The sequence below is a fragment of the Engystomops pustulosus genome, chromosome 2 (genome assembly GCF_040894005.1).
Source record: "Engystomops pustulosus chromosome 2, aEngPut4.maternal, whole genome shotgun sequence".
Classification (NCBI taxonomy): domain Eukaryota; kingdom Metazoa; phylum Chordata; class Amphibia; order Anura; family Leptodactylidae; genus Engystomops; species Engystomops pustulosus.
Genome location: NC_092412.1, coordinates 43,916,881 through 43,937,587, shown reverse-complemented (window position 1 = coordinate 43,937,587; position 20,707 = coordinate 43,916,881). Strand labels below are relative to the sequence as shown.

The 20,707-nt window shown below is 41.6% G+C and overlaps 1 protein-coding gene across 2 annotated transcripts; it reads right to left on the bottom strand.

Annotated features, from left to right (window-relative positions):
- Positions 1-2,306: 2,306 nt before the first annotated feature.
- RFC3 (replication factor C subunit 3) lies at positions 2,307-15,527 on the bottom strand. 2 transcript variants are annotated; one of them, XM_072134411.1, is made up of 9 exons: positions 15,165-15,284; positions 12,875-13,012; positions 10,582-10,649; positions 10,014-10,111; positions 8,909-9,090; positions 7,032-7,168; positions 5,930-6,028; positions 4,530-4,599; positions 2,307-2,936 (listed from the first exon to the last, which is right to left on the bottom strand). In XM_072134411.1, the coding sequence occupies exons 2-9, from the start codon at positions 12,941-12,943 to the stop codon at positions 2,745-2,747; spliced, it is 915 nt and encodes a 304-aa protein (XP_071990512.1). In that variant the 5' UTR covers positions 12,944-13,012; positions 15,165-15,284; the 3' UTR covers positions 2,307-2,744. The 2 variants fall into 2 exon arrangements, with proteins under 2 accessions (XP_071990512.1, XP_071990511.1); XM_072134410.1 differs by lacking the exon at positions 15,165-15,284 and adding an exon at positions 15,352-15,527 and having other exon boundaries at positions 2,308-2,936.
- Between the last annotated feature and the right edge of the window lie 5,180 nt (positions 15,528-20,707).

The window sequence follows — 20,707 nt, the reverse complement described above, 5'->3', positions numbered from 1 at the left end:
GCAGTCCATTATTTTTTTTGCAAAAAAATGGTCTGGGTTAAAACCCATGCCATAGCTTAATAGTGATACAGGCTTTAGGCGACAATCAAGCGATCAGACAACTGAAGGTTGGGTAGACCTGATGCAGGCAACAGCGGGGTACTAGTGGGATGAAGACCGGAGCATTAAATACTATGTGGGGCTCATTTACTAAGGGACGCGCTTCTCACTTTTGTCGGACTGGTATTTAACAGGCGTCGGTGCTGGGATTTTGGCGCACGCGATCATTTTTTTGGAGCAGCAGTGCTGGCTTCCCGACAAATTAGGGGGTGGGCCATTGGACGAACTGACAGATTCATACTGAGCGCGAGTTTTAACTTCAAATTGAGTCACAAGCCTAAGCAGTTACATGCACCAGGAAGAAGAAGGTGAACTCTGTCGGAACTGAGCGGGGAAGCGACACATGCAGGATATCAGGCGCACCATCTTAGTAAATGGTGGCACAGTGCATTATTGTCGGACAATGCACTTTCAGTGAACTCCAGCGGACGGGTGAGAAAATATGCCCGTTTCTCATACAGAGCCGGATAGACCAGCTTCTGCCACTGTGCTTACTAGCGATCACGTAACTGAACATGTGATCGCCGTGATACTGGTACTTAGAGGCTGCTGGGTCTGTCTATATTTGACTGTGGGGTTTACTGGACTGAACCTGACCCGAAACCAGCATGTCCTTTCAGCGATTCTAACTTTGGCTTGGTAAAGGCGCTGAGTTTTTCAGACCACACTTGCCAACAAGGGTAGCACCAAAGGAAGCTACTCCGGGGGCCGCAGTGTCATGAGTGCGGCCCCTAACATGCCACACTAAATAATGGAGGAGGTGCACTGCTGTATGGATAGAATGTTGCACTTCGTACAGGATATTACGTATAATACAGTGCAGATCCTCTACAGTAAGCAGCTGCGCTGGAAGCTTAGATAAGGAGAGGAGACAACAAAATGTCAGAACGTGGATGCTCTAAACTCTACTTCCTGCTGTCTACTGTCCCCATGTGGTCAGCAGCTACTAGGCCCTGCAATAAGACTAGAGTCTGGCAATGAGTACATACATGTGTTTATGGGTGTATATACTGTCTATGTAAATACGCTGTATGTTTGTGTGTATATATGTCTATATTCTGTATGTATGTGTGCATATGCTATATGTATGTATATACAGTATGTGTTTATGGTGCATTTAATGTATGTCTAAGTATATGACGTGTATATATACTATATATTTGATGTGTATATACTGTATGAATTTATACAAGTGCATAATAGTGTATAAATGTAGAACTTAATGGGGAGATTTCACTGCTTCTGCGCCAGTTTTGGAGTAGAAGTAGTAAAATAATAGAAAATTCTTGCGCAGTGAATTTAATTTGCCGTTTTTTTTTTTTAACGCAAAACTACTTTTGCTCACCGGCTTAATGTACTAACTCACAGTTAGTACATTTGTGGCCTCCTGGCTATACATGATGAAAGTTTATATTTTGTGGGATGGGTACAATGAGGATAATCTCTGCACCGCAGTAGGCAGAGATGAAACAGTCTCTAGCTGCCCATGTGATGTTCTCCTGGTGCATTTTGAGCAACACAGAAAACTGCTCAGAAGTAATATTCTGGAATGTTCAGTCAGGATTTCACAGCCCCCCATACTGATCAGCAATGTACGTCTTAAGACGCACACATGCCTGATCACTGGATGGACGCTGCCTGTGTCCATTGGCCGACCCCAGGCGCTGATGTCTTTGCTTAGATGACAGTGCCTGGGTCATAGAGATATTGGCACCTGGAAGATCCTGGGAGCAGCATTTAAGTTTTTACCTCAGGCTACAATCTGCCTAGACGATCAGAGAAGCAACATCTATATTGTTTTAACGGATTTTAAAATAAGGTCTTTTGCACAAATTTTTTTTAGAGTTGTCTCATTAAACTCCCAGCTATATAACTTTTCACACTTTGGTGTACATACCAGTTTATCTCCCCGTGCCCCCCCCCCCCAACAATCTGTTATTTTGGGGACTATACGCCTGCCCCTGAGACCACAATTTGTGCACCCAAATCACAGCAACACCCCCCCCCCCCCCCGATATGGTCGAGTGCATGGGTAGCTTTTGCTAGTCTTCTCCAGAGATCTACAGTTCTTTATATTACCACCAAATACCTGAATATAGACCACTGGATCTGGTAGATCTGTGACATGGAAGACCATTTATATGTGTATCCAGAATGTAAGGCTCAGTTCACACAGGAGTATATTTTGGATTTATGTAAATTGTCATATAACATAATCTATACAGGAGACAATTCAGATTCTTTTTTCAGTAACAAAGTAAGTTTTCGAAAGACAAAATGTGATTTTTTTTTTTAATGAAAAAGACACAGCATGAGAAGTACACATTGAACCAATATTTGTTATCAGGACAGCACTGACGGGCCATCGCTGTCAACGGCCCACATGGCAAGCATACAGCCTGTTATAGAGGAGGTCAAGTATTCTGGCAGAACAAACACAGTGACTGCCAACCTGTCATCAGATATAAGGGACCCTACAGGCATTACACGAGCCCAACCCCCATCACAGAGTCAGGAGAAACTCTTCTTCCCCTGGGCGTTGCTTCATGTCTTCTGGATTATAGAAACATATGCAAGAAATAGAAATTAGGAAGTGCTAACACAGTCCAAGAACAAGGCGGCTTCAGATACGAGCGACGATAAACCTAGAACATCATGGCTTCAAGTCCATCCTCCATGAATCTCTTGTAGATGGCCATAAATTTTGCTACGAACGCCTCCAGATGATAGATGGCTTTGCTTCCCAGCTGCAGGCGGTGCTCGTAGTGCGCAGCCATCTGCGCTACCTCACCTTTCAGCTGCCCGTCACAGTTATTCAGGAGCTCTGATAATAGTGACTGAAATAGAAGAGCACAGAACTATGTGTTAATCTCTAGATTTACAGGATTACCAGACGGACATTTTTCATTCCCTGCACTTGTGATATAGAAGTATGCTTACAGAATATTAAGTCTACGCAGTCTACAGTTTAGTACTAGCAGTGGATTAGACCGGCTTCTACCTGCTAGGATCTCAAGAGCCCTACAAAATGTCTAATTTTGATACAAGGTGATGGTTTCCTTATCATAACCAAGGTTTCCGACAGATCTTAAGACTAAAGCTGCAAGGCGAAAGGCCACAAAATGTAGAGAATATGCAGAGACCTGGCTTTAACCCCTTAACGCTGATGCTCTTTTTTGATTTTACGTTTCCACTTTTTGCCCCCCCCTTCTTTAAAAATCCATAATTTTTTATTTTTCCATGTATGGAGCTTTATAAGGGCTCCCTAGTGGCACAATCTTATTTTCCATGCCATGTACTGGGAAGTGGGTGTAAAAATTCCAAACGCAGTGAACTTGACAAAAATCGACTATGCACTATTTTCTTGTGGGCTGTTTTTAGGTCTTTCACTGTTCACTCAAAAGGACATCTCCCCCTTATTCTTGCGGTTAGTGCAATAACGTGGATACAAAATTTATATACAATTTGGTTTTAATTAAAAATTTTTGTTCAAAGTGTATTTTCTTTATTTTTCCATATTCTAGGGTTGTGGCTACCGTTGACTCTACAGTGGGCGAATCCAAGATAGCGGCGCCGTCATTTAAGCGTCCCCATTGTGTTTGATGGAGGCACTTAAGCGGTTAACACCTACAATCAGTACCAGCACCAAACACGGGTGTGAGCAGTGGGTGTTAGCTGCATAATGCAGCCAACACCCACTGTGTACAAAGCGGCTTCAGCCTGTAAACCAGCTCCGTACACCCTTAACAGACATGGGACGTACAGTGACGTCGGAAAGGGGTTAAACAGACATGTCACCAGGTTTTACCCCACTAAACTACTAGTGCTAGAAAGGACATTACATACCCTCTGTTTTAGGTAAAGGTTCACCCATTTACCCCCCAAAAAACTTCTATACTGACACTATCCCTATAACCACTAAACTGAAAATTAAGTGAGAAGAGTCATATTTGCATGACTAAATAGGCAAGCTAGATCCATACCAGAAATTAGGTAGCCTATGGTCAGTCTTTAGGGAGTGGGTGTGATGCCCAACCCCCAAGCTGACCATAGGTTACCTAATCTTTGTTGACGTTTACTATTATGGCTACTGATTAGTGTACAAGCAGTGATTCACAAATTAACCTTTATATATGGAGTATAAGCGATTTATATGCTTCAAAACCATTCACTTTATTGTCTGTTATAATTATGATGCTTGAAGTCCCATCCGTACGATCATGCCACCTCTGTCCATGGGTACATGGATCAAGTACTTTTGTGCCATTAAAAATGGCAAACACCTCACGGTAAGCGAGGTGACCATTATGTACCTGATCCAACCCCATGTTACAATAAATGGAATGCATATATTATAGATCTTTTAAGAGGTTTCCTTCCATTAATTCAGAAAAATATCTTTATATATTTATATGTAACCTCCTACATACCTTCATTATAATCTCAGGTGGAATACAGTGAGTTAAGAGTTCGTAAAGTCGTCCCCGGACCTCCAGCAACCTGTTGATATGCTAATATTAGATAGTGCTAGCCAAAAAAAAATAAAAATAATAATAATACAGAGATCATATATCACTAAAGTGATTAATTGGATTTTTTTAAAAAACTTCCACATACGGTATGTCCCAAGCTTAAAGTCTGACCAGTTACAGGGCAGTATTCTAGTCATTATTTTCTCAGTATTTGGAATACATAATTTAGAACTTGATCCTTAAAGTAAAACCTATCATCAAAATCAAGTGTGATAAACCAGGGACACTTACTCATAGATCCAGGCACTGTGACTGTGATAATCTTCTTATGTTTGTTATCCATGGCCTCCTTCCCTCTAAAATCATGCTAATTAGCTAGAAGGGTGTTACCAGAGAGCCTCTATGCTGAAGCTTCACAGGCTATTACACGGTGTATGGAGCAATTCCCACTGTGAGATTAGATTGTCAAATTTCAGAATGTTGGGGGTCTGGTAATGTCCCTTAAGAGCCCTTCTGGCTCATTAGCATAATTGTAAAACTTGATATTAGAAGGAAGGAGGCCATGGAAAACAAATGTAAGAAGATTACCACAGTCACGGTGCCTGGATATATGAGTAAGTGTCCCTGGTTTATCATGCTTTATTTTGTCGGAAGATTTGCTTTCACACAGTAGTTGTACAAATCTTTCCATTTTACTTTCTCTCTGTAGGAATGGATCACTCCTGGTTTTACCCTCTGCATACTGATGCTAAACACAGACCAGAATACTGTAGTGTGAAGCGGGCCTGTGACCAAAGCAGAAAACACCCTCCATACTACACAAATTCTTGTGGTTATTAAGAAAAACATTTTTAAAGTTGTTTTTTTATTTTTGCACGGCAGGCGATTTAGATTGGGTTATATTTTGCCAGTTTCCTGGTACCATACATTGCACAGTACCCGGACTTTATCCTGAAAGTCATCGCCAGTAAGTGTTGGTTGTATCTTACAGTCCACTGAAAAGGTTGTAAAACCAAGGTTTTAAATGGGCAGAAATTCACGGATCACTGAAAATCTACACAGAACAAACAAGTCATAAAAAGTAAATCTACCGAAACATTTGCTCAGTGACAGATGGGCTGTCATTCCATATAGTTATGGAAAACTCACTATTTGTTCTTCAACAGAATTTTCCAGAGAGTTGATGGATGTACGGATCTGTCATATACGGTAACACATTATAGTGAAGATCAGATCAAGCGCAATAACTTTATTACGGATTAAAACCCCAAAATGTATTTCCTGACTGAACACGCATGCTCTGTGTGTCCTGGGGGCTACAGCTTTGTAAAAAAAAAAACCCCCCAACTTTTTCTCACCTTTGTGGAGTTTGCTGACTGACTATGGCATTGGCCGTCTCCTTCACATAAACCTCCCAGTCTGTCTCTGGTAGGTCTTGATCTGAGCTGAAGGGATATCTGACATGAAGAAGAAAAAAAAAAAAAACACATTAATTTTATGTAATTATATAACTTTTTGTGCATTTCCCCAAACATATAAATATACTGCATACAAATACACGTGTTAAGGGGGATCAGATTTTACCCAATTAAACTACTACACCCCTCAGGTAGGGGATGATATGTCCTTTCTAGAATTACCTCTTATGTATAATCTCACCAGTTTACCTAGAAATATTTTCTTCCAAAATAAAGTGAAGATGAGCAGAGAAGAGTCATATTTGCCACAGAGGAGTCAAGTTTAGAGTCTACAGGATTGTCGCCTCAAACAAATTGAGTTCTGCATTACTTAGAAACGTGCTTTTCCTATTAATGATAAGAATTTCATCTTTCAGATCATATCAGGCCTGTGCTTCTTTGATCTACAGAACCGGAGATACAGGTATCTAAAGACATTGTTGGAAAAGTGAACTGCAGATATAAAAAAAAAGGGGTCTAGAATTGAACTCATCTTTATTTTGGTCCAGTTTTGTAGCTCGCAGAACTACAAACCCAATGTGATCCGAGATGAGAGTCTGGTGTTCAATAAAAAAGGCTATTGTAGATTTCTAGGTGCATAGAACCAATGATACAGGCGCCTAAAATGACACTACAGCCTCTAAACATCCTTGCTCATTTGCAAATGACTGAATGGAGGAGATTTGGAGAAAAAAAAAAACCATATATTTTATAGATAAACTAGTGAGATTTCACTTGCATCTGAAAAACTGAATGTGTGAATGTACCCTAACTCGACTATTTGTTTTTCTATAATTGTGTAAAAAAAATGTAAAGATGAAATATGCAAGTCCCTTTAACACAAAATATATATTATATACACAAGAATAGTTATGTTTGCCAGGATATTGAGCCGGTTATTAGAATAGCACGTAGGCGCTCATTAGGGCCGAGCACTAGTACACCCTAAGGCTATGTACACAGTGTCAGGATCTGATGAGGATTTATCCACTTTTGTACATACTGTTGAACACGACAGGCCTCACAAATAAGAAGCGCTTTGCGGAGGTTGCGGCCAGATTTCTCTGCGATCTTGCGTGCAAGTTCTTGTGGTAGAGAGAGTCCTTCTTTCTTGCACACATTAAATAGAACTGTGCAGATCTGCAAAAGAACAGCTTTGTTATATTACAGATGTTCAAAATACATCCGTTATATATGTGACAAGAGGTCAGATTATAGAACACATGACTTGAAATCAGCTACAATCATGGACTTATTGAGGTTGAATGTTAATATACTCGGAGGTACAATAGTCAAAAATATAAACTTGTCAGAAAGAGGTTACAAACAATACATATAAAGTACATACAAACAGTTAAAAAAAGGAATAATAACAAATAACCTTACTGATGGAATAGCTCCAATTATATGCACCGTTGGGATTCAGCAAAAGTTGCAGGCAGCTTATCCATGTGCAATGAATTCCCACATACATATACACTCACCGGCCACTTTATTAGGTACACCTGTGCAACTGCTCGTTAACACTTAATTTCTAATCAGCCAATCACATGGCGGCAACTCAGTGCATTTAGGCATGTAGACATGGTCAAGACAATCTCCTGCAGTTCAAACCGAGCATCAGTATGGGGAAGAAAGGTGATTTGAGGCCTTTGAACGTGGCATGGTTGTTGGTGCCAGAAGGGCTGGTCTGAGTATTTCAGAAACTGCTGATCTACTGGGATTTTCACGCACAAGCATCTCTAGGGTTTACAGAGAATGGTCCGAAAAAGAAAAAACATCCAGTGAGCGGCAGTTCTGTGGGCAGAAATGCCTTGTTGATGCCAGAGGTCAGAGGAGAATGGGCAGACTGGTTCGAGCTGATAGAAAGGCAACAGTGACTCAAATCGCCACCCGTTACAACCAAGGTAGGCAGAAGAGCATCTCTGAATGCACAGTACGTCGAACTTTGAGGCAGATGGGCTACAGCAGCAGAAGACCACACCGGGTGCCACTCCTTTCAGCTAAGAACAGGAAACGGAGGCTACAATTTACACAAGCTCATCGAAATTGGACAGTAGAAGATTGGAAAAACGTTGCCTGGTCTGATGAGTCTCGATTTCTGCTGCGACATTTGGATGGTAGGGTCAGAATTTGGCGTCAACAACATGAAAGCATGGATCCATCCTGCCTTGTATCAACGGTTCAGGCTGGTGGTGGTGGTGTCATGGTGTGGGGAATATTTTCTTGGCACTCTTTGGGCCCCTTGGTACCAATTGAGCATCGTTGCAACGCCACAGCCTACCTGAGTATTGTTGCTGACCATGTCCATCCCTTTATGACCACAATGTACCCAACATCTGATGGCTACTTTCAGCAGGATAATGCACCATGTCATAAAGCTGGAATCATCTCAGACTGGTTTCTTGAACATGACAATGAGGTCACTGGACTCAAATGGCCTCCACAGTCACCAGATCTCAATCCAATAGAGTATCTTTGGGATGTGGTGGAACGGGAGATTCGCATCATGGATGTGCAGCCGACAAATCTGCGGCAACTGTGTGATGCCATCATGTCAATATGGACCAAAATCTCTGAGGAATGCTTCCAGCACCTTGTTGAATCTATGCCACGAAGAATTGAGGCAGTTCTGAAGGCAAAAGGGGGTCCAACCCATTACTAGCATGGTGTACCTAATAAAGTGGCCGATGAGTGTATATATACACACACACACACTTTCTAGTTTTGGCTGATGATGTTGTGGATCACCCTCATGTTATAAAACCACACACTAGGTTTCTGACTGGTTGTAATGTATATTGTTTAATACATCATTAAAACAACACACTATATAAAAATAGGGAAAGAATTAAACAACAAACACAGGATGGATGGTACCTCATCGGTGCTTGGAGCTGGCACCCGCACTGCCAAACATCTGCTTCTTATTGGAGAAATGACCTTGGATGTAGAATTACAACACAAGATAAGCCTACAGGTAGACATATACTTCTCCATGGTCCTCCTCAGGGCGTGCTGAGCATCTTTAGTCAGTTTATCCACTTCTGTTAGTAAAACAACTGCAAAATAAAAAGACGAAAAAAGAAATAGATGTAAGTGTTGCCACTCGTGAATCAAATGCTGAAAGTGGATGAAGATAAGAGTTGAGTGTAACGTCAAAGCATGCCATCAGCTCCCTGCTCCACCATTGTACCTCCATCACCCTGCCAGCCTCATACAGCAGTGGAAGAGGTATTAACCTGCTTCGACATTACACTCAATCCCATCTGTGTCTGGAGATTAGCTTCTGCCGAGGAGAAAGCAGAAGTGCTCTAGGGGAACGAATAATGCTTTTTTTTTAAATGTATCATTTTACAACAAACAAGGGTTGAGGGGACGCAATTGGAGGGCACCATCAAAACAGTCGGCCACATTATGAGAGGCATTATTGGGTAAGATAAAAATAAAAGGGGCTCTGGGAGCTAAAGGAAAGAAGTGCATTGAAAGGAGGGCGCAAAATATTTGTTCATATAACTGAAAAACAATGTGTCTTGTAGCAACTGGAGTGATAAAAATGTTTCTTCTTCATCTTATTCATGTTACAATGTATTACAGTTGTGTAATAAAAACCAAATAAAATGTGTTTAAAAAAAAAAAAAAGAAGAAAGGAGGGCGTAAAGCATGGGAAGGTGTATTATAACAGGGCATACTTATGATTGCTGGCCATTGAAAGTGGGAAGCTTTGCTTTGCTTCAAAAAGTTTAGTTACGCTTTGTTAAGCATGTCAAATATAAGATTAATGTGCAGAAAGTGCACAGCCATCTATCCAATACCAGTAAAATTTAATCCAAGAGCTGGCAGTGAAAGGGTTTTCAGGTTTGTTTAGTGCCTATTGCACGACAATGAAATATATCCCAACCCACACAGTTTCGAAGGGAATTGCTCATAGACTCAGATATAAATGACACAGACATAAATTTTGGAATCGGATAACAAAACGTACCTTTGAAATCCCTCTGAGTGCTTGTCTCAAGCTGCTGGGACTGGGCGACGGTTTTCAATAACTCTTGGATCACAACACGATCACTATTGCCGGCATCGCTGGAAAATAAACAGCAACGTCAAAAACAAACTTCACAGTAAGACACTATCATCTGAAGCAAGATTAAAGGAGATCTCCGGCTGGGAGACACATTAAAGGGGGTTGTCAGATCTTCTGAAAATCGTTCTTTAATGTAAAAGTTAAAAAATCTACCTAAAACACCAAGATCTCTGTGTGAGGCCACTGGTTTTAAAAAAATAAGTTAAAAAAAAAAAAAAAACGACTTGTGCTACATGTTATTCAGATTCTGCAGCATAATAATGATGCTAGAGGATCAACAAAAAAAAAAAAAAACACACAAAAGAAATGGGTGCAACTACATTTGCCTTTCTCCTCCCTCGCCTCCCAGTACAATCGCAGAAAAATTAAATGGTGCCCCCCAGAAACAAGCCCCCGTACAGCTAGATGAGCGGATAAGCAAGTAAAAAAAGAAAGGTAAAAGTAATGTGATGCTGTCAGCAAATCCTACCTTGGATTGACCTCCAGATGATAGTTGCTTGCTATTGTGCTAATCTCAATTTTCTTCTTTGATGGAGTCTGAAAATATAATAAAATGTAGAAGTAGAGTACAAGTGTAGTAGATGCAATCTATTCATTTTCCAGCATCATTTACTACACTCCTGCAGGACCGGACTGACCGTACTGGGACTCTGCCACCAGGTTTATGCCGTAATATATCAGGTCAGTGGAAATTAGTAACAGAAAATGTATTCATTTTTGTTTAGCTTACAGTTAAAAATATTGTAAAAATTGCCCCATTATAACACTTTAGCCACTTTATCATATGACTGGAATTATGGCTGCGATCTGGCTGCACAAATTGCGGCCACAATCGAAGACTATGGCACCCGGTCTTGGTTCGGTGAGCACACAGCGTCCGAGCCAGGCAGCTGCTGTGCACCATAAGGATCTATATTTTGCCATATTTCCCTTAGCTTTCAGCGGAGAGAGGAGGGAAAAGGAGGCCGACTGCCCCTCCCTTTTCCACCCGGCCGTATGCTACCCCCAGATCTGTTCCGGACAAGCACACGGCCGTGTCAATGAGGCCGGAGGCTACACTCACATTGCTGTATGCTCCACAAGATTGTATCACAGGCAGAGCAGGGATGGAGAGTGAACGCTCCTCACCTCTCCTCTCCCCGTAGAAGTTTGAGTGCCCGCACTGCAATTTCAGCCGAATAGAGGACAAGTCGTATATTATGTTGCACAACAGTCCCGGCTCAGCGAGATACAGTGTGCTCACCGCACAGTGATCGGGTGCCCCATATCTGCAATTTGTGCAGCCAGAACAAGGCCACAATTAGTCGTGTGAATGGGGCCTTACTGTAAAGTCAAATGTTTAGTTTTTGTTTTTTAATCTTTTATTGTCTCAAATGTCAGTAACATTTAGTAAACTATTTTTTTTTTTTTTTTATTTAAAATGTAACTACACATATTCTTGGGCAACAAACAACGGATCCATGGTCAGTTTTTTTGGTAATCGATGCATAAACCGTGCACAAGTCTGCAAAAAAATGGTCCAATCGTCATCTGCTTTTGAGGATCCACAAAGAAAACAGATGGTAAATGAGGTCATTAGCTTGTCTCATTCCCTTGAAGGGTCACACAACTGCGCTTCTTACACAAATACGGACGGCAGACAGATGAGACCAGAGTGACCTTTATAGGAAGGAGTGGGCTGTAAACAGAGGCAGGAATGGGACCTGCTCCTTTTTTTTTTTTTTTTTTTTTTTTAACACCCGCCATTCAGATGATGATAAACGCATTCATGTGCAGAAATTCATTGAAATATGTCATCAGTAAAAAGACCCACTAAGACCCAAGCTGAAGCATTCAGGCACCAACATGTATTTAAAGGGAACCTACCACCACAAATCTACCTATAAAGGTAGATCGGGTGGTAGGTGGATCAATGGGACGTGAGGATAGCACTTTTAAGGGCTAATCCTCACGTCCCCACACTTTTTTGTTAACTTTTATTAGACTTTTATGCAAATTTATTTATGCGGCTACTGGGGCGTGGAGTAGCCGCATATGAGGTTACACGAGGCGGCTACTCCACGCCCCGGTAGCCTCTTTTCCCCTCCTACTCACCCATCTCACGCCCCAGGAGCCGCATAAGTAAATTTGAATATATGTCTAATAAAAGTTAACAAAAAACTGTGGGGACGTGAGGATTAGCCCTTAAAAGGGATATCCTCACGTCCCATTGATCCACCTACCACCCAATCTACCTTTATAGGTAGATTTGTGGTGGTAGGTTCCCTTTAAGTGATTAAATGGGTTGTCAGGCTGTTTTTAAAATACTGGAGGCCGGCTGGGGAGGTTTTTTTTTTTTTTTTTTTTAAACAAAGCTGTACTCACCACCTCATTCTGTTCTGGAGTTCAGCTTCTGGCCGGCCACCCGACACTGTTCCCAGCTTTGTATCAGGCGCTGAGATGTGAGTATGGGTGGGCGTGGACAGCTGGAAGCTGAACTTAGCGCACCTTCCATGTCATTGTTAACCAACAAGGGCATGGCGAGACAGTAGCGTGGGAGCAATGGAAGAGGCGAGTACAGCTTTTTTTTTTTTTTTTTTTTAAATCTCTCACCAGCCCACCTCCAGACTTTTTAAAAACAGTCGGGCAGCCCCTTTAATCACAAGACCATCTAGACCATATCGGACGACATCACCTGACATATGATGGAGGCAGCTAGGGCATGATGCGGAGGAAGGAGCACAAACAAAAAATGTAACATGAATTATGGGACGAGTCCGTACTGTTATTGTCTGATGTTCAATCCGCAGTTTTTCTACTCCGGCGCCATACAGCTCTCTCAGCAAGCACATTATCCTGGTCTTCTTCCCTGCTCCAGATGGTCCAAACACCAGAAGATGAGGAAAATCTCCACATTGCACCTGCAGACAGACATCATTATCAGCACGAGTTGTAACAAAAATAGTCCTGTCATTCTACTTTTCAGGTTCCACACTTGATCCTGTACAAGAATTTAATAGTTATTACCCATCAACACTATGAAATAGTCAAATACAGTCAAATAGCCATAATAGGGCTTGTTTTTTTGCCGTTTGATGTAATTTCTGGCGGCACCATTAAACAATCCAAATTATGTACTAAAGTACAGTAAAACAAATTTAGATCTAGCATGTAACCATAGAAACAATATTTGGCCTCAGCATTTATACACAGAATTAAAGGGATCCTGTAACCAGGGACTTCTGCAACCTGTCTTTAGTCCCTGGTAACAGGTTGCCTTTAAAAGTTATTTCCGCTTTTCTAATCCATCAAAAGCAGAAACACCGGAGACACAGCTGGAGCTTGTTTTTTGTGTCATGGTTACCCATTGACAAACTTTGTCTGTTTTCTGTTAGCGCACACATACAAAAACAAGTCTATCTATACATTCAATTAATTGCACGCAGACACATTGATTTCTATGGCCTCATCAATACAGCAGTTGTTTCCACAGCCATATGTGCAACTTGACTGCCTGCACTGCAAATTTTGGAGTAGGCCCCATTCCTGCCTGAGCATGCGGCTTAGGCTACATTCACACGGACGTATGAAAACGGCCGTATCCGTACCGTGTTTTTTTTTTTTTTACAGGTTACATACGGCCACATTCATTTCAATGGACAATACATTCAACCATTTATATTGCCGTTTTTGACACTGTAGCGTACCGTATACTAACCGTATAAAAATACAGAGCATGTCCTATTTTCTCCCATATTTCAGTTCTGTATGCCCTAGAAGTCTATGGGCACGTAGACACGTAGCACGGCGGGCACACGGCAGCGCGGGGAGAGGAGGAGGAGGAGGTGAGCGCCGCTCACCCCCGCCCCCCTCCATAGCAAGTTATGGCGCACGGCGCCGTAATACGGGAAAAGATAGGACATGTGCTATCTTTTCCCGGGCTACGGAGCAGTACGGTGCCGCACCGTACCGCTCCCGTACAGGGCCGTGAGCCCATAGAAGTGTATGTAAATCGGCCGTATATACGTCCCCCATACATGTGTGTGAATGTAGCCTTAGGCTGTATTTTTTGCTGTCAATGTCATGTGAGTGGACATCACCTGTCAATCATACGTGGGACACAAAACGACAGACCTCAGATCTATTGTGACCAAGAATACACTCATTTGTTAGCAGGGAGCCTAAGGCTGGGGACACACTGTATTTTTGCTTTGGCATATGCATTTTACACCCAAGGCCAATAAATCTAAACACAGCTTGGTCATGACTGTGATACAATGGATGTATGGTGGATAATGAAGACCATAACATTCACTTTCCACTACAAGCTTTGGAAGTCAAACTTTGCAGAATTTTCAGCAATTATTGTTTTGCTTTATACTGTAGAGCAGTGTTGGCGAATCTTTACAAACTGGATGCCCAAACTACAACAAAAATCTACTTAATTACCGCAATGTGCCAACATGGCAATTTAAACTGTAACCCACTGCTCCCTGCTATTTTACAACTTTCAATTGTATTGGCATCCCGAGGACACCAATACAGTAGAAAGGAGGAGAAATTTAAATTGTTATTGTATCTTTGCTAGTCCCCTGAACAGGAAGAAGTGTGGGGCACAGAGCAGGAGCTCCAATGATAGTCCAAGTCTGTCCACCCCTTCTGTAGTCCCAGGCAGCCAACCATGTGTCACTTTAAAATAGCCCTGATCATGGCACATCCTGGATGGCCTGGGACTACATAATGAGATCTTGAGTCTTGTCTGTTGAACATTAGGGTGACAGCCTTGGGTGCCCATACAGAGGGCTCTGAGTGCCAGCTCAGGCACCCGTACCATGGGTTCCCCACTACTGCTATCAGACTTATACAGGTGCAGAAACTTGCTTAGGTTTTAGGTGAAAATTTTCTGAAGAAATTACCGTAAAAAGATCAGATGAAGAATACAAGTGTGAACACATCCCTGAGACCTATACAGAGGTCCTGCAGTTCTACAGTCCCAAAAGCAATTTTTTTGGGGTCTGATTTGTTACCAAAACCTAGCTGAGGTCACAAATATACATTGATCTGTGTACACACCTGATGGTGGATGACAGTTCATTCAATGAACTTTATTTACAAGAACAGGGATCTATGCGCATGTGGACCGGGCAGGGTGTGATGTACGACCAGGTCCAGTTACTGGACTTCATGTCAATACACCTTGTGCTGAGCGGGAGCCCGTACTACAGAAGCCGATAAAGTCCAAAACAAACCACAATCTTACCAGATTCTTCAGCTGAGCCGCCTGCTGCTTATGATAGTCCAGTTTGGACAGGGAGGTAGGTCGGTACTTATCCACCCATAGACTCATCACTACACAGAGGAGATAGAGGGGCTCACAGCGCGGCTCAAATCAGCAATAGACAGCGCGCGAAAAATGGATCTTCACTGCGCATGCGCCCGCACACTATACAACAGTGGATTGCTTGAAAGGTCATGTGACTGCGAATGTTCGGTATGGTCCTCATGTAAGGAGACATTTTGGAAGAGACATTTACATAGCGTTTCATAGTCTTTTGAACTTCTAGAACATGGCTCTAAACTAGTACATAGTGCTGAATCCTTATTTTTGAAAATGATATAGCTCAAGTACAGCTATGTGTCAGTACTACTAGCCCATACAATGGATTCGTACATCGTGACACAAATACTGTACTGTAATACAGTATATATGTAGGGCGCATGAAGACGTGCAGTTTTTATAGTTTGAAATAGCAAATAGAAAAGTGACTTTATCCATAAAAGCTCAAATATAACTCAATAAATGAAATCACGTTTTATTTTTTTATAACCTGGCATGAAAAATATGTCATTTAAATTATGGTTGCTATGCGAAACAACATTACATTTTTTACAGTTTTATCCATTTGTAAGTTCACTTATCAACTTTTGGTTGGTTTTGGTTTGGGTCCTTTCCCAAGTACCCTTTTCTCACAGTCTACATCTGACACACTGAAATACTGATACACACCTCCCAACTTTGGGCCGAGAGATTGAGGGACAAGGTCCCTCCCCTTTCGTAAACCACCCCCATCACCCCCCCCCCCAGTATATAGCCAGCCCCCCCCCCCCCAGTATATAGCCAGACGGCCCCACAGTATATAGCCAGCTAGCCCTCCCCACAGTATATAGCCATCCTGCCCCCCCAGTATACAGCCAGCCACCCCAGTATACAGCCAGCCCATTGTAGTATATAGCCAGCCTGTAGTATATAGTCAGCCAACCCAGCAGTATATAGCCAACCAAACCCCCCAGTATATAGTAAGACCCCCAGTATACAGCCAGCCAGTCCCCCCAGTATATTGACAGCCCCCACTCCAGTACATACAAATAAAAAAACATGAACTCAGCTTCCAACGCTCCCCCGCTGCTCCGCTACTTGATCCAGTCCAGCCGGCAGGGACAGCTCCGTAAGCGCCGGCGTCGCACAGAATATGACGATGGCCGCTTGAGTTCATGTTTTTTTTTTCCCACCGAATGAATGTAGCCTTACATAGTATATTCTCACCCTGTACAATGCCCCATTCCCCCTCCCATACCCCCTATTGTGGCCCCTATATCTGCTCCCTCTCTTATTATGAACCAATCTCTGATTCCCCTCCTCTTTTATTGGTCCCCATTTCTCTGCTCCCCTTCTTATTGTGCCCCCTTCTGCTCCCCATTTTATTGTGCCCCCACTCTGCTCACCCTCTTATTTTAAGGAAGGTTAGGAAGGGGCATTATAGAAGCCAGGTAAGTAGAGACAGAAGAACCTTTATTATATTAGTTCCAGGGCCGTTTTCTAGTTTAAACAGCTCCGGTTTTCTATTATATACAGCCTCCAAATATCGCCGCCTCACTTAGGGCTCGGGCATCCACCGCCTGAGGCGAGATTTTCATCCCGGATCGGCCCTGATTAGAACCATTTCCTTTCCTTCACCATACTACCTCCGAAATTGCAGGAAGGAAATTTTTTCTTCTATAGCAACCAGCGGCATTGCTAGATAAAAATATTCAGGGCTCAGGCCCTAGATAATTTCGCTCGGGAAACAGATGTCCCCGACTCAGTGAGACATCTGAGCAGCCTGCAGGAGGCACTTATTGGCCCAGAATGCAATAGGTGGTGTCACCTATATTTGGAGTTTGAGGACAGTCTGAGGTGTGGTTTATGGTCAATTTGTAAACAGAGTGATAGGTGAGTGATATAAATTAACCCCTTGTAGTCGCACTGGAGTCAAGTGACACAATGGGGGGATATTGTTAGGAATAGCAGCAGAATGACACTGTTAGAGGACCAGAATGTTGCTGGACTGTTTTTGGCCTGAGTGCTTACACTACATGCAGGTTGCCTTACTATTGTGCAGAGTGAGCCAGTTTATTAAAGACCAGCGCATGGTCTTCAATTATCTCACGCACCCTATGTGTGCCCAAAGGTGCTTAAACTGAGTGCACCAGTTTTTTTCTAGTACACTCAGTTTAACGGGTGTGCACCACAATTAGGTTGGGACTTCCAACATAAATATGGTGTACGGTGCGGATCCGAACCTGAACACATCATTAGGTGCACAGTTTTGCGCAGCTGCAACACAAAACTGGCCCAAAGACTACATAAATACATGTGCAAGCAGTGCCCCTGAAAACTTGTGCAGATAAATCTGGGCCACAATGTTTTGTACACCATTGCATCTGAAATATTTTAAAAGAGCTTGATAAACTATCACACATTACTCTCAAGAAATCATACACTTCTTTATTGCTTATAGTTTTTTTTGTTTTTGTATCAAGGTCAGTTGTATATGCTGCCATAGAAGATTAAAACCTTACCACTAGATGTCACTGTTATACTAACTCATCAACTCAACCTCCTGTGATCTGATACAAGAGCATAATGCCTTTCATATAGTCCTAGTATCTTATTTATGCTCAATGAAAAAAGGGATTTTCGGTCCTGATAATTTCTTAGTAGATCCTGATGATTATGATAGGAGCTCCAGAAAGAGATAAATGTGCTCTGTCATGTCCTAATTATATATTCATTATAATAATATGCATGGGTACAACATGTATTCTCACGCATCTCCTGGAAATGTAGGGCATAGATTCTTTTTTGTAGCTGGACTTCAATCACACAAACATTTAGCGGCCACCTGAGTATTTCTCAAAGCACATAATGCTGTAGTAATTAAGTCTTTTCTGCAGAACATCTGGCTTGGGCAAAATAGATAAAAATGCCACCAAAATTACATATACAAATCTGTTTTTATCTTCTTTTCGCTCTCTGGACGGGGAAAGTTATGTGCATCATATTTTCTAATCTTATCCCCAAATGATATTGTATATGTGTCCTTGTGTGGCCACCCAGTGTTTATGTTGTGAGTTGCAGCCTTGAGTTGTAATAAACGCTTTGTGAAATAATAATAATCATGTGCTATTTTACCATTACGTACTATTTTGATAGCTGTCACCTTGATTCAATAACTCTGACCTCAGCATTTAGACTTTTAGAATACTTACCATGGCATCTAAGGGGCTGCAGGGCATGTTCTTCATACAACTCAACCTCCTGTGATGCTATTGTGGGGTGCTAATTGCATGAAACTGTTAGTTGTGTATTCATTATTATAGGAATCAAAGACAACATAATGCACATTTGGAATCCTTGTGTGCAGAACAACCAAAATTAGCCAAACACTAATTAAATATGAATGGTTGTTTTGGAAAGGATCAATGCAAGGAGCCAAAACATTCTGCAGCCTAGGTAAGAACTTTTTTTATTTAATTGTTGTGGTTCTGCCGTTCATTTGAATATTTATAATGTGAACACAATAAAATTAAAGGAATTCCCCAAAAATTGAAAAGAAAATTCTCCAAAACTCGCATACAATATACTGCAGATTGATCAATAAGGAGTTCTGCTCATCCAACAAAAAAGACAAGTATTGCAAAGTGATGTTGTGGGTTTTGCAACTTTTTACCTCAAAAAGTTGCACAGGGCATTCAACGCCACCTACAAATGAGAGCACATTGCAAGACATTTTTTAATTTCAAAACCAGATTTAAGATGTGCCTCACAAGTCAGACACATGTGGACCCAAAATGTGACTTTTTTTAAACAAAATGTCAAATGTCACTTTTTTTAAAAGTTTATTTTAAAAAGTTGTCCTACTTAAGGACACCCGACTTACAGATGACCCCTAGTTAAAGACGGAACCCTCTGCCCACTGTGACCTCTGGTGAAGATCTCTGGATGTTACTATAGTCCCAGACTGCAATGATCAGCTGTAAGGTGTCTTTAATGAAGTTTTATTGATAATCCTTGGTCCCATTACAGCAGAAAAAATTGAAACCCCAACTGTCACTGGCCAATTGTCTGGATCTACATTGATAAAATATACAGTTTTGACCTACATACAAATTCAACTTACGAACAAACCTATGGAACGTATCGTGTACGTAACCCGAGGACTGCCTGTATATGTTTTTGCCAAAGCCACTTTGACCAATCACCAAAGACTCCTATGCTTCCAACAAATAGGTATCCCAGAAACAGAAACCTTCTGCAGTTTTGGCCGTGTATCACACTGATAGTTAAGCTATTCTTTTTAAGTTTTTAGCAGTTGATTGTCCCTTTTAGAACCTTTCGTTGATCCTTTTTGGGGTTATTCAGTCGCAGGGTAGGTACAGGTTTTGATGTAGAAATTCATGTGACTAAAAATCAGTTCCAACTGAATAGGGTTGCTTTGGTGACAAGCATGTCAGATGAATAAGCCAATGAGACAAAAAATGCCTTGAGTGAAGCCCTGGCAAGTATCAACCTTAAAAAAACCTTCCATAAAAATCAAGCATGATAAACCAAATATTCAGGCACTGTGACTGTGGTAATCTTCTTATATTTGTTATCTATGGCTTCCTTCCTTCTAAAATCAACTTTTATAATTATGCCAGAAGGGCTCTGTCGGGTGTTTCCAGAGACCATCAGTGCAGATTCAAAGGTTGTTACAATGAGCAGAGCAGTTCTCCCCTACCCCTGCACTGCCTATTGCTGCTAGATTACACAGCCAGAGGGAGTAGGGAGAGAGCTGAAGGCTGGATGACGCATCTTCTACTTGTAACAACCTGTGAAGCTACAGCAGGAGAGGTTCTGGGAACTGCCCCAGTAACCCTTCAGGCTCATTAGCATAATTTTAACAGTTTATTTTAGTAAAGAAGGCCATGGATAACAAATATAAGAAGATTACCACAGTCTTGGTTTCTGGATCTATAAATAAGTGTCCCTGGTTTATTAGGCCTTATTTTGATGGTAGATTTTCTTTAAAGGGGCTTTTCTATCTCTATGAGAGTATACACATATAACATTTTCTACAATAGAGTACATTTGTAGATTGAATATGTTGCACAATTTCTTTTTGTTTCAAATTTTCCTCCAATCTTATTTTTTTTTCCACGGGTTACAATTTTCGAATTCTTGGAAGACGTGCTTTTACATGCAGGTTGGAGCCTGTCAGTGTCAATCTGTGAATGCTGTCATTCTCTAACATGACAAATATTCTGCATATTTTCCCAAGATGAGCTCATCCAGCTCAGTTACACGTTGAAATGGT